This window comes from Ailuropoda melanoleuca, chromosome 20 (assembly GCF_002007445.2).
Source record: "Ailuropoda melanoleuca isolate Jingjing chromosome 20, ASM200744v2, whole genome shotgun sequence".
In the NCBI taxonomy this organism is placed as follows: Eukaryota; Metazoa; Chordata; class Mammalia; order Carnivora; family Ursidae; genus Ailuropoda; species Ailuropoda melanoleuca.
Window position 1 is genome coordinate 9329526 of NC_048237.1, and position 14410 is coordinate 9343935.

Sequence of the window (14410 nt, forward strand, 5' to 3'; positions counted from 1 at the left end):
AATTTTAAAACCATGCTTAGCATGTGGGTAATACAAAAGCAAGCAGCAGGCCATTGTTTGCTGAGCCCTGTGCTAGATTATCTCGATAAAAGCTGGGTTTTGACATTTTACAGACTTAGATAAATGGCAGTACTAAGCACATAAATTGGATTTTAACTCTAACACTAGTAGGAAGTTGTAGTCATGCATCCATGACTTTATTGAGACAATCGCCACCATTATTTTTTGGATTAAAGCATAGGTCATACATTTAAATATTACTATTATGTTTTATTTTAACTTTTATTCTCACAGAGAACTGTGAAACTAACAACAAGATGAATTATTTAAATGCTACCACTGATAACATAGTTAAAACATTCTCATGCAGAGAATAAAAACAGTACTCAAATGACGGAGTGTAGTGGGAGATAGCTCTTCTAATGTAGAAAGGGAATGTACCTTTTAAACAGGTAAATAATGGGCAATTCCAAAAAATGCTTTTCACTCCTAAAAAAGCCATTTGGCTAAATCAGGCCTAGTGACATTTCTTTCACCTAAGGGCACAGATGTGATACATCAAGGGAATTTGGAAAACGGAAACAGAAGAAAAGCCCTTCTTCAAAACCAGGAAATGGCAGTATCCTGGTGGTTTCTTTTCTCACTAACACAACATTGAGAAATCATTCTTGGATCTTAGACTTACACATCCCTGCAGATACAATGGTAAGTAGCAGATCTGGTGTTGAAAAAGTTAACACAAATAACTTGGCCACTCGGAGCTGAAGAACATGTTAAGACAGCACACAACAGCTGCATCACAAGCATGTGAACATGTATTTCTTCTAGCTTTCCAATTTCTGTGTTTTTACTATAGAAAAATACATTTCTAAATGTAGTAATTTCAAAAAACTAAATCTCAGTGATTCAAAATAAAGAAAATATCTGGTTAAGCTCTTAGGTCTGCTCGTTGCAGTGAAATAGTCACGTGACACAGTTTTGTACGCTGCAAACATTTTAATGATTATTGTTGAGCATACATTTTGGAAATTTTTTACTTCAAACTGCAACAAGTTAAATAAATGTTTATAATATACAAAGAAAATACAACCAAAAGTAAAACTTGCTTTTAAGTGTGCCTTGCATCTAGACCAGTGTTTTTTTTTTTTTCCCCTTAATATATCTTTACTTTTGAGCTGCACAAACACACTTAAGAATTTGATCTTTATAGTATGGCATTTAGGAAATAAAAATATACTCCCACCTCAAAGAAATAAAAAGGTTGTGCATGATTATATGCCAAACAAAAGAGAGAACACTAGAATACTCTGATAGTGCAGGCATCATTAAAAAGGAAAAGAAAAGCTTGAGATGCTCATTAACTCTCTATGTTTTAAGGAAGCAAGATTTTTGACCGAGTAGCTTAAAAGCCAGCAAAACAGGGATCAGTGATGGCAACTGTAGTGTATGAAGTATGAAACGACAAACTTTACACAAATACACTGTTAGAAATTTACCAGTGAACACTGAAGATCTGAGAAGCTGCTCTTTGGAACAGTCAGGTAGGGACCACCTTTTTCCAGTCACTAAGCCCTTGTAGCAACACACAGTGTTCTGTGCTATATACTTGCTGGCTGGGTAGTTAAAGGATTTGTTTTGTCATTAGCAGCTAACCAACTTATTCCACATGTTCTTAAAGCCTTAATGGTTGAAATAAAGGCAAGTGTCATTAGCGTAGAGGATCATATACTTCTCTGCACACAAACACGAGAGGCTTCACTAGGATTTTAAAAGTCTCTGATGTCTCCCACTTCGAAGCTCAGTTGAGATGAAAGCCTTTCTCCATGGTAGCAGCTAGCAGGCGCTCTCTCATGATCTCCTCTGAAGAATATTCAGGCAACTTCAGATAATGCACACACGTATTCACTGACGGATAGCTTGCATCAGTAGCATCGACCTACAAAAAGAAAAGTGAAAAACAGAAGGCCATGACTTCAAATATTTATTTCTTTCAATCCCGAAGTAACTAAAGTCCATTTGGATTCCCCATTAGATAAAGTTTGTACCTTGCGTACAACTGTGAGCCTGGGATGCAGATTAGCCAGTCCACCTGGGGGCAGAGTGGAGCAACCAGTGGTAAACTGCAGGAACGCTTTCCTTTCATCTGAAGACATGCCACACAAAACCCTCACAAACCTCAGGAAACCAGGGCTAAAAGGAGAAAAATACACTTTTACTGATCTGACAGCTGATTTAAATGAAAAACACTACCGCTACTTTGTAAGTCAGCAATAACCCAAAAAACAATTATCAACATGTGAGAAGAACAGTACTATCTAGAGACTTGAGTAAGCATGAAATGAGAGGATATAAGCTAAGCTACTTTAAAAATTTCCTGCAAAGATGGTCTTGTACTTATAAACGGTTAAGAACTGAAACACTAATGGAGTACAGGGACCAAAGATGCAACAAGGCCAGCAAATTAAAAGAACTTCAAAATACGCATGCATAATTCACCCAAATATGGCTAAACCAACAAAGGGGATCTGAAACACTCCATCTTTGTTAATACTGAAATGAACTATTTCTATATGCCACAACAAGGATGAATTTCATGTTAAACAAAAGAAGCCAGACCTTAAAAAATACATACTGTATGATTTCATTTATTAAAGTTCAAATGCAAGCAAAATTATCAATGGAAACAGTGATTTAATATAAGAAAAGAATATAATAGAAGGCAACTCTTGACTCTTGAGTTGTTTCTTGTTCTGGGTACCAATATACAGGTGTTTTCCTTTTGTGAAAATCCTCCAGACTGTACATGCAATTTGAGCACCTGTCTATTATAATTCCATAAAACGCTGACTTAAGAAAAAAATGCTATGTTAAAGTAATTCGTGATATGATTGACCTTTGAACAAGGGGTTTGAACTGCACAGATCCACTTATATATGTAATTTTTAAAAATAAATACAATAGAGTACTGCAAATATATTTTCTTTAACTCATGATTTTCTTTTTAAATTATTATTTGAGTACAGTTGACAATGTTACATTAGTTTCAGGTGTACAACACGGTGATTCAACAAGTTTATACAGTAAGCTATGCTACCACAAGTGTAGTTCCTCATGATTATCTTTTTCCTCAGTGCTTTTTTTTTTTTTTTTAAGATTTTATTTATTTATTTGAGAGAGAGCAAGTGAAAGAGCACACAAGCATGGGCAAAGGGAGAGCGAGAAGAAGCAGGCTCTCTGCTGAGCAGGGAGCCTGATGCAGGGCTTGATCCCAGGACCCTAGCATCATGACCCGAGCTAAAGGCAGATGCTTAACCGACTCAGCAACCCAGGCGCCCCCCTCATGATCTTAACATTTTCTTTCCTCCACCTTACGTACTGTAAGGATACAGTACATAATACATATAACATATGTACTGACTGTTTATATTACTGGTAAAGCTGGTCAAGAGTAGGCTACTAGTAGTTAAGTTTTTCAGGTGTCAAACATATATGGATTTTCAACTGTGTCCCTAACCCCTACATTATTCAGGGATCAACTGTATTCTCTCATTTATGTTAATTTGGAAATTTTTAAAAAGAAAAAGTAATATAGGGCCTGTAGTCTTAAAAAATATCAGTGGTATGAAAGAAAAAAAAAACAGCTAAAGAACTGTTTCAGATTAAAACCTATCACAAAATAACCATATCACAACTAAATGCTATTACCTGATAATGGGCAGTGGTGATGAGGGGAGTGCTATGAAGGACATTACCGGAGTAATCAACGAAACTGGAATATGGACTAAAGATTAGCTAATAGTATGAATTTGCTAGTGTGAGTGTAGATACATGGGAGAATATCCATATTTTCAGGAAATGCACACTTAAGTATCACAGGGTAAAGGCACATGATATATGCGACATTCTCAAATGGTTCAGAAAATAGTACACACATACATCACATGTAGGTGTGTGTGTATAAATGGGTAATAAAAAAGAAATGTTAAGTACAGTGAATCTGGGTAAAGAAAATATGGGAATTCTTCAACTATTCAACTTTTCTCTTGAAATTTTCTATTTGAAAAAAAAAATTTTTTTTTTTTAAAGTTTCCACTCATTTGAGAGAGAGAGAGAGAGAGAGAGAGATCACTGAGGCAGAGGGAGCGGGGGAGCAGCAGACTCACCACCGAGCAGAGAGCCCTACGCGGGGCTCGATCCCAGGACCCTGAGACCATGACCCGAGCCGAAGGCAGACACTTAACCGACTGAGCCACCCAGGCGCCCCTCTATTTGAAATTTTTTTAAAAATAAAGGTTAATATATGGGGCATCTGGGTGGCTCAGTTGGGTTAAGCACCTACTTTTAGCTAGGTCATGATCCTGGGGTCCTGGGATCAACCTTGCGTCAGGCTCCCTGCTCAGTGGGGAGTCGGCTTCTCCCTCTGCCTCGCCCCCCCCAACCCTGGTCATGCTCTCTCTCTTTCTCTCTCTCTCAAATACGTAAATAAAATCTTTAAAAAAAAAAAAAAGGTTAATATAAAAAAATGAAGCCTAACGGCTTACAAGGGCGTCTGGGATCAAGCTCTGCGTTGGGCTCCCTGCTCAGTGGGAGTCTGCTTCTCCCTCTGCCCCCCTGCCCACTTGTGTTCTCTCTCTGAAATAAAATCTTTTTAGGGGCGCCTGGGTGGCACAGCGGTTAAGTGTCTGCCTTAGGCTCAGGGCGTGATCCCGGCGTTATGGAATCGAGCCCCACATCAGGCTCCTCCGCTATGAGCCTGCTTCTTCCTCTCCCACTCCCCCTGCTTGTGTTCCCTCTCTCGCTGGCTGTCTCTGTCTCTGTCGAATAAATAAATAAAATCTTAAAAAAAAAAAATGAACCCTAAGGGTTTACTATTTACCCAATTTATTAAATAGTGAACAATTTAAATGGAATCTTAACATCAACAAAGACTAGGTTGTCTTTTTGTGTAAACTCAGCCTTATCGATGAATATGAAAACTGCTTTCTCCAGGGATGTACTGTATGGTGACTAACATAATAAAAAAAACATTAAAAAAAAAAAAACTGCTTTCTCACTAAGTCATAGTTCTTTAGAGACTCTGCCATTTGATTTTGGGACATAAATTATTTTGTTGACCTCAGAAAATAACCAATACATACCTGTCACGTGTATAACCTAACTTAGGTTCTGTATAATTAATAATATCCTCTGCTGCCCAGGATGGTGATTGGTTCCCACAAAGAATCATTTGGACTTCTTCATGGCTGAAGGAACTTAACTTCTCCATTGGAAAAACTTTGTTAAACCCATCTACATTATACACAGCAAAAAAACAAAAACAAGAAAACACAAAACTCAATTTCTAAGTTACAATTTCAAAATACCAAATTTCAAATCAAAATAGCTAAAAATCAACTAAATGGACATAATATGAATAAAATATTAATAAATGCTTGAAGAAAGCAAATATATATTGAGAGAGCTTGAACTCAAAGCTGTGCTAAGGTTTTAAGTACAGAAATTTCACTTAATACTGCAAATGTGAACAGAGATATTCAGTCACTATAGTCAGTAGCCAAATTCTAGTAATTTCTTAACCAGCTCTTTGTGTCATATGAGGCTAGCCAAAGCTATATTATCATCTTCAAAACTAGTATGTGATGAACAGTCTAATGCATTTTGCTTCAATTTTCACCTGAAGAACTTAGGTTCTAACTTGGTTTAACTCATCCTGATCGTGTAATGTGTAAAGTATGCAACCTTACGTCCACATACAAAGGAAGAAACGGAATCCAAAAGTGAGTCCTCCATCACTCAGGAGGAGCAAGCTGAGGGTATGCCTCAGGGTATGCTGGAGAATGTTCCACCCTGTTCTGGGTACTCTGTGGGACCTAATTATCTGGAAGACAGAAAACTAGAGGGCAAATCTAAGGACTAGCTACAATTCTTGACAAGAAAAAATACCTTAATTTCAAATGTCTCAAAGTAAAAGGAGAAAGATTAAGCTTAACAGCCCTAAAAATTACCTCTGAAGGCTTCCATCTGTTTCTGAATACCCGTATGCATACAAAAGTCAAACATCAAATCCACATATTCTTCTGCATTATCCATTGTTATCATCTACAAAGGAAAATTTGCCAACACTGTTGTTAATATCTAGGAATATTTCAGTAGTGCCTACTACAACCGGCCTCATTAAGAAGATGTTCTGAACTTACAACTATACCAAAAACAAAATTTTTATTACCTCATCTTCCCCACTTGGCTTGAGATCCACAGCTGTAAAACCATATATTCTTGAGGAAGGGCAAAACTGGAAATTTAAACTGGGAAGACAAAAAGGATTAGATTAACATTCAGCTACTGTTGGTGTTTAATTTTTAAAACGCTGCCAAAGGGGCGCCTGGGTGGCCAGTCGGTTAAGCGTCTGCCTTCGGCTCAGGTTATGATCCCAGGGTCCTGGGATGGAGCCCCGCATCAGGCTCCCTACTCAGCGGGGAGTTTCCTTCTCCTGCCCCTCCCCCTACTCATGCTTTCTCTCTCTCTCAAATAAATAAAATCTTTTAAAAATAAATAAAACACTGTTGCCAAAACCATGAACCCCCAACCGTGTGCACCCTCTCAACAAAAACAGTATACCAGCTTAGGTGTTAAGTAAGAGGACTTCTGAATGCAAAATGCCTGTGCACAAAAACTATTGGGACAACCATTACCAAACCTGGCTTTGCAAAGACTGCACGAAACCACCACCTTTCCATATTTCACTTCTCTCTTATGGCACAGAATAAAGTAAGGGTTTTTGCAATAAATTACGACGGCAACATCTTTGTTTTACTCAAGAAGAAACTATTGCTTCACTAAAGTTAGTTATTCATACTCTGTCCCTACCCTCCAAACAAACCTTGAATATATAAGTTATTTAACAAAACTTCTCAAAATTATCACGAAAGAAAGAAGCAAGACTTTCAGTCAACTCAATATCATACTAAAACACACTAAGGGGGCGCCTGGGTGGCACAGCGGTTAAGCGTCTGCCTTCGGCTCAGGGCGTGATCCCGGCATTATGGGATCGAGCCCCACATTGGGCTCCTCTGCTATGAGCCTGCTTCTTCCTCTCCCTCTCCCCCTGCTTGTGTTCCCTCTCTCGCTGGCTGTCTCTATCTCTGTCGAATAAATAAAATCTTTAAAAAAAAAAAACACACACTAAGGGTATAATAATCACATGTCTACAAATTAACAGAATTTTATCAAAAGATGTGTAGCATTTGAGTTAGCTAAGCCGTTGGGCATAAGGCCTACATACAAAGCAAACTATTTTGAGCACTGCCAAGTACACTATCTATATTAACTAGCCATGATTTCTCAAAATATTTTTGGCTTTGGACTTTCATATAAGATATGTATGTACATTAATCATATTTGATAAGTCAGGTACACTCTTCCAGAGATGTGAGGATTAATATACTATGTTCTGGTATTCTGAGTGTTGTCTTTATGATATGAACTATCATATCAAGATTCAAATCGGTAATATTTCCTACAGCATATTATTGTTCTTAACAGACTATTTGGGGTACCTGCATGGCTCAGTCGGTTAAGCATCGGCCTATGGCTCAGGTCATAATCCCGGGGTACTGGGATTGAGCCCCACATCAGGCTCCCTGCTCAGTGGGGAGTCTGCTTCTCCATCTCCCCTCTCCCTACCGCGCTACCCCTGCTTGTGCTCTGTCAAATAAATAAATAAAATCTTTTAAAACCCCAAAAACCAGACTATTTAACTCACAAATTGCATATTAGTGGGGACAAAGAACAGAAGCTTTAAACATATTCATCCATTAGGGTGACAAACATACATAGAACTTACCCTAAATCCTCTATGCTAAGTGGAGGCCCAGAACCTGATGGATTCTTCAGCACTAGTTCCTGTAATTTCGTGTTCTTCTCATCTTCAGAAAGACCTTTGTTGCTTAAAATCTGACGCCTCTTAACAGCAAGGTCTTTAATTTCTTTTAAAAATCTGGCTCTGTGTGGGTTTACTAGTTCAAAGTCTTCCCAAGTTAAAATCCCATTAAACCAAGCTGGGGGTTTTGGTTTGGGGGGATCTAGAATAAACTCTGATTTTGAATCCTCTTCAAAGCTTCCTACTGAGAGTGAATCATGGCCTTCTTCTGTAGAAGCTTCAGACTGGCTTTCAGTACAGTGTAAGTCTCTATCACCTCGTGACTCATAAATTAATTTACTCATATTGCTTTTAATGTCACCCATACACATAAGTTTAAAGAAAGGTTTAGAAATAGGTAAATCCACAAGTCTATTGTCTTGAATGCATTTGGCCAAGAAAATTCCAAGGAAATGAAAGAGTTTTGTGATCCTTTCAAGCTCATCACTGTCTTGTGGGAATGGTGCTGTAAACAGTCCACATGATCTCTGCACATAGTATCCAGGAGGTTTCAGTCCACCTCCAAGATCAACCTAGTGTTTAGAAGGAGAAATACAAATAAAATTAGATAAGAGATGCATAAATATTAAACATTTTCACCAATTTAGTTAAACGATTTATATATACACCTTTTATTCAATAGTTTTTGGTGACTAAAAAAACATTTTAATAGCATCAAGAGCAATCAATAATAAAAAAGAGAGTCAGAAAACCTGGCTTAAATTCGGAAAGCATAACCTATTTTGAATACTAAAAGCAGAATCACAAATAATCACAAAATGGGAAAGAACTCTTACATGACGAGATTCATCATCTGGAAAGTTATCATCACAAAGCCAAGCACCCAAATCAGTTCGCTGGAATTCTGCTGCCACCAAAGCATAAAACTCTAAAGTAGGGCCCAAGCCAGTTCCTTCTTCTCCTAAAAATTCAACCTAAAATATAAACAAATTGTGGGGGAAAGTGAGCTTAAAAACATTTTTCTTAAATGATCCCATTCTTGCCAATACATCTTTTTTTATAACAGTAAAATATTATACACAACACATAATAAACAACATAGAAGTTCTATTCTAGAAAGTATATTTGTTGTACACCATTACATATTTAAACACTGTGGTGAGCACTGTTTACTACTTTGTTCATTAATTTATCTCTCACACAACCCTACAAAATAGACTTTCATCTCTTTTTTTTAAACAAAGGAAACCAAATTTTAGATAAAAAGATTGTATCATTTGCTTAAGGAAAAGATGGCGTCCAGCTTTGTATGTGTGTCTATGTAACGGTAAAATCTAAACTCTTCCACTTACTTCTGACTTTAGGCACTCACTTTAAAGGTTTTTATCCGTACTCTACGTACCCCACAAATGACTTGAGGCAGCTTACAAAAACATATAGTTCATGGTAAAAACAAATAATAATAATAATTGAGGTTTATCTAGTTAGAGGAATATATGGGTAGGAAAAAATAAGATGAAGGCAAAGAGAATTTGGTGAAAGCCCTAAAGATGTTATCATTATCTGTCCTGATCAGTCTCTGATTCAAATGATAAACTAAGGGACGCCTGGGTGGCTCAGTCAGTTAAACAGCTGCGTCAGCTCAGGTCATGATCTCAGGGTTCTGGGATCAAATCCCACGTTGGGCTCCCTGCTCAGCAGGAAGTCTGCTTCCCTTCTCCCTCTGCCTCTATCCCCTGCTCGTGCTCTCTCTCAAATAAATAAATAAAATAAAATCTTAAAAAAATAAAAGATAGGGGCGCCTGGGTAGCGCAGTCGTTAAGCGTCTGCCTTCGGCTCAGGGCGTGATCCCGGCATTCCGGGATCGAGTCCCACATCAGGCTCCTCTGCTATGAGCCTGCTTCTTCCTCTCCCACTCCCCCTACTTGTGCTCCCTCTCTCACTGGCTGTCTCTCTGTCAAATAAATAAATAAAATCTTAAAAAATAAAAAAATAAAAAAAAATAAAAGATAAACTAAGCAGCTGGCTCACATTTATGAGAGAGATTTCTTCCATTGTCCCTCATATAAGGAATAACAGGTATACAGAATATAATCGGCAAAACCTACAATAACATCTCTATAGTAAATATATTAAATTTTATACTTCCATTTGCTACATCTCTAAATACAGGCCAATGATATAATGCCAACCACAGTTTAACAATATCATAAAACAGTATGCTCCATAATTGCAGATATCTAATAGCAGAGCTTAATATAAAGGTAAAATTTCAAATATCAAAAACAATCCTTATTGAGTGCTATTATTCGGTTCAGGCTTTGTTAAGAAAGGAATAATATCCTTCAAAAAGACCAAGCACTTTCCCACCTCAAGAGTGAAGATACTCTTTGCTGCTCATCAAATCACAAGGTCCTGACCCCAAAGAGGTGAGCTGACATCCCCTTATAAAAGATGCCCTATCAGAGGGAAAGGCCTTGCATACATAGAGGGCAGAGAAATCTCTCTCCATTTTTCAGTTCTATCTACAGTGGTTTGTATGCTGTGGAACATACAGGGTTGCTGATTTTCTGTCATTCTTGCATACTAAAAGAAATTGTATGTGAGTGAGGTACCTCAAGAACTGATTTCCGATCTGCATGTATTTGCATGACGTTCTCAGCCCATTCCATCAGTGATTCACCACGTGGGACTTTTACTCTTTCATGCTTGAGACGACCCACTCGAAACTCTCCAGGATCATCTCGCCTTACACTACTGGTGGTCCTTGTTCTTTCCACAGTGGCTTCACGTCGGTTTTGTAACCACACTATTGCTCTAAAATAGAAAAAATATTTATGTAGCTCCAACATTCAGTAATAGTTTGAATGTACTACTAAACCAGCAACATAATTCAAAGATTTAACTATTCTTTTTAAAAACAGTATTTTATTAGGCGATAGAATTAGTAAATTTTTATTGCATAAATTATTACTTCCTCTCTTAAAACACAGAAACCACTTTTATTTTTCTAAACAAATTCAGAAAATACTTAGATCTATATTCTTCCTCTTTACTTTAGTAATTAATAGATCAAAATAAAGGTCTGTGGTCCCAACCCCATGTAACATCAAAATATACACAAACTGGGGATGAAAGAAACAGCACAGGGAATACAGTCAAAGTATTATAATAGCATTATATGGTTGACAGATGGTTGCTACACTTGTGTACAGCATAATGTACAGAGTTGCTGAATCACTGCTGTACACCTGCCATTAATGTAACATGGCATGTCAACAATACTTCGATTAAAAAAATAGACAAACTTATGATACAAAAAAATATGAACAGTATTTCTTAACTATCAGAGAAACCAAAAAATCATTAAGCTATCTTTATTACTGTGATACAAACTGAAAGCCATCATGAAAATCCAACTGATTTTAAAATATTTTCTTTTGGGGGCACCTGGCTGACCTGTTAGAGCATGAGACTCCTGGTCTCAGGGTTGTAAATTCGAGCCCCATGCTGGGTATAGAAACTACTTAAAAATAAAATTTTGGGGGCTCCTGAATGACTCAGATGGTTAATCATCTGACTCTTGATTTTGGCTCAGGTAATGATTTCAGGGTCGTGGGATCAAGCCCCGCTTCGGGCTCTGGGCTCAGCATGGAGTCTGCTTATCCCTCTCCCTCTGTTCCTCTCCCTGCTCACTTGCTCTCTATCTCTAAAATAAATAAAATCTTTAAAAAAATAAAATATTTTCTTTTCAACAATGCAGAGCTAACCCACCTAGGGTAGGAGAAAGAATCTTGAGTTTGAATAAAGATGAAAGATTTGCTCTCACATGTGCTACAATTTTTTTGTAATCTCAGGTCAATCAGCTATATACTCTTAAGAATCAATTTCCTCATCTATAATACAAAAACCATAACCAATGCCATTTATGACAACAGGCCTATAGTTCCACATGTACAAATGATCTGTAAACAGTGTAACTTATTAGGGAAGCCAACAGCTCAATTTTGAACTATAATTTTTTTACATCTACTTTGAAAGTAGTCTGGGTACTGAATGATTCAAAAAAATATTTACTGAATACCTATAATGTGCCATATACACTGCTTTAGGAACTACAGCTAGATCAGTGAACAAAACTGCCAGAAATTCCTGCCCTCATGAAACTTTTATCTAGTGGAAGGAGACAGAAAAAAGTAAAATATGTATTATGTTAGAAGTCAGGAAGAAAAAAAATGATGGCCAGAAGGAAGGAACCTTTCAATGTTATCAAAGCTATTTATAAGCATTTAATTTGGTATTCCCAGGAATATCAGCAACTAATACTTCACGTAAACTACTAAAGAAACTATACAGTAGGGACGCCTGGGCGGCTCGTCGGTTAAGCATCTGACTCTTGATTTTGGCTCGATTATGATCTCAGAGTTATGAGCTCGGGCTTCGAGCTGGGTGTGGAGGAGTCTGCTTAAGATTCTCTCTTTCCCTCTCCCTCTGCTCCTTACCCCACACTACCCCCCCGAAAAAAAAAAAAAAAACTGTACAATAAATGCTGATGGAATTTATTCCATAAGGCAGTTGACTCCTGAATAACAGGCTTGAACTGTGGGGGTCCACTTATATGTGGATTTTTTTTTAATAAATACAATACTGTAAATTTTTCTTCTTCCTCGTGATTTTCTTAACATTTTCTCTAGCTTACTTTATTCTAAGAATACAAAATATATGTTGATTATTTATGTTTCAGTAAGACTTCTGTTCAGCAGGAGGCTATTCATAAAGTTTTGGGGGAGTCAAAAGTTATACACATTTTAAATATGATTTTTCGGGGCACCTGGGTGGCTCAGATCATGATCTCAGGGTCCTGGGATCGAGTCCCCGCGTTGAGCTCCATGCTCAGCAGGGAGTCTACTTCTCCCTCTCCCTCCTTCCCTGTCCCCACTCATGTGTGCGCTCCCTCTCTCTCAAATAAATAAAATCTTTAGATATGATTTTCAACTGCACAGGGAGGGTTGGCATCCGTAACCCTGACGTTGTTGAAGGGTCAACTGTAGAGCATATATCCAACTAGAAATAAAAAAATGTTTAAACACTGACAACTCTGTAGAAGAAAACAAGACAATATATTCCATCAGTCTTGACATAAAGTGTATTTGTTCATTTTGAGCTTATGTAACATTAAGAAAATATAAAAGGGCACACTTCCTACCTTGATGCACCAAATGCCGTACATGTGAAATAAAGCTGTCTAGTTTCAAATGGTATTAGAAAAGGACACTTGCTGGTTAACTGTTCACACCAGTCTGGTAAAGCCCCACTTGCCAATGCCAGTGGTTCCTGCAAGTTAACAAATAACAATGTCATCAGGCAATTATTCATTTAATTTTTTAAAGATTTTATTTATTTATTTGGCAGAGAGACACAGTGAGAGAGGGAACACAAGGAAGGGGGAGCTGGTGAGGGAGAAGCAGGCACCCTGAGAACGAGCCTCACATCAGGCTCCTTGCTCAGTGGGAACTCTGCTTCTCCCTTTCCCTCTGCCTGCTGCTCCCCCTGCTTTTACTCTCTTTCTCTGTGAAATAAATAAAATCTTTAAATCAAAAAAAAAAAAGACAAATGGAGTCAGTTCTTAAAAGTAATGAAAGAAATTAATGCAATGGACCATATGGCCTAAATCAATGAATCAGAGACTAACAGTACAGGTGGTGGGATGTAGAAAAGGTAGAAAAGACAATACTTTGAAAGCCCAAAAGTTACAGACTAAAGAGTTCAACTATCTGATTTTATTACCTCAATCTGCTGCAAAATTTTCGTTGTAATTTTTTTGCTAGTGAATTCATCTGGTGGAAAAGTAAACTGAGGCTGCTCATCACCTTCTGGAAAATGAATAAAATTAATAAAAATATAAACTGACTTCCTTTTAAAAATGCCATAGAAATGAAACAAAGAGTCTTACAGACCTTCTTGGGATATTCTTGAACAAGGGTCACTTGCAACTATATAGAGAATGCGCAGAAGTTGAAGGACATCTTCTACTCCACAAGAACTCTGTCCATTGCCAGCTTTGGCCTGAGGTGGTTCTTTTGCCAAATTAAGTATATCACTACTTTGAAGAGTAGAAATGGCCCCCTGGTTTAATCCAGACTTTGTTCCATGCTCACAAAAATCCTACAGAACCAATTAGTAAAACTAGCCATTAATCACATTTTCGAGAAAAGCAATGTATCATCCTATAAGTTTTTGAAAATGCTGTAATTTTTCAAATCGACTTCTTTTTAAATAAAAACACTATTGCCCAAGTTAAAAATCAGCGTGTCCAAAACCATTCTCAAATGAACTATAACCACCGTAAGCCACAGTTAAAACCATGTACTTAGATCCAATACCACAAATCATATTTGAAATTTTAGTACTTGGCATATTAACAATGTTAATTCAGCCTCATTTTTTTAAACATGTCCCAATGAACCTCTTTTTCTTAAGAAACTTTAAAAGCCGCAAACAAAGCACAAAGCCATTCCCAATTGTGTTTTG

The 14410-nt window shown here is 37.4% G+C and overlaps 1 protein-coding gene across 7 annotated transcripts in view; it reads right to left on the reverse strand.

Annotated features, from left to right (window-relative positions):
* Positions 1–976: 976 nt before the first annotated feature.
* The window catches only part of HECTD1 (HECT domain E3 ubiquitin protein ligase 1), an 89669-nt gene continuing 76235 nt past the window's right edge, over positions 977–14410 (reverse strand). For all 7 annotated transcript variants that reach the window (XM_011224054.3, XM_011224052.3, XM_011224051.3 and 4 more), the window contains 11 exons: positions 13837–14044; positions 13667–13752; positions 13086–13213; positions 10495–10696; positions 8716–8853; positions 7844–8451; positions 6227–6305; positions 6006–6099; positions 5139–5289; positions 2046–2190; positions 977–1936 (listed from right to left, as the gene is read on the reverse strand). In XM_011224054.3, the coding sequence (XP_011222356.1) occupies positions 1799–1936; positions 2046–2190; positions 5139–5289; positions 6006–6099; positions 6227–6305; positions 7844–8451; positions 8716–8853; positions 10495–10696; positions 13086–13213; positions 13667–13752; positions 13837–14044 (1977 nt within the window). In that variant the 3' untranslated portion in view covers positions 977–1798. The remainder of the gene's footprint in view (positions 1937–2045; positions 2191–5138; positions 5290–6005; positions 6100–6226; positions 6306–7843; positions 8452–8715; positions 8854–10494; positions 10697–13085; positions 13214–13666; positions 13753–13836; positions 14045–14410) is intronic.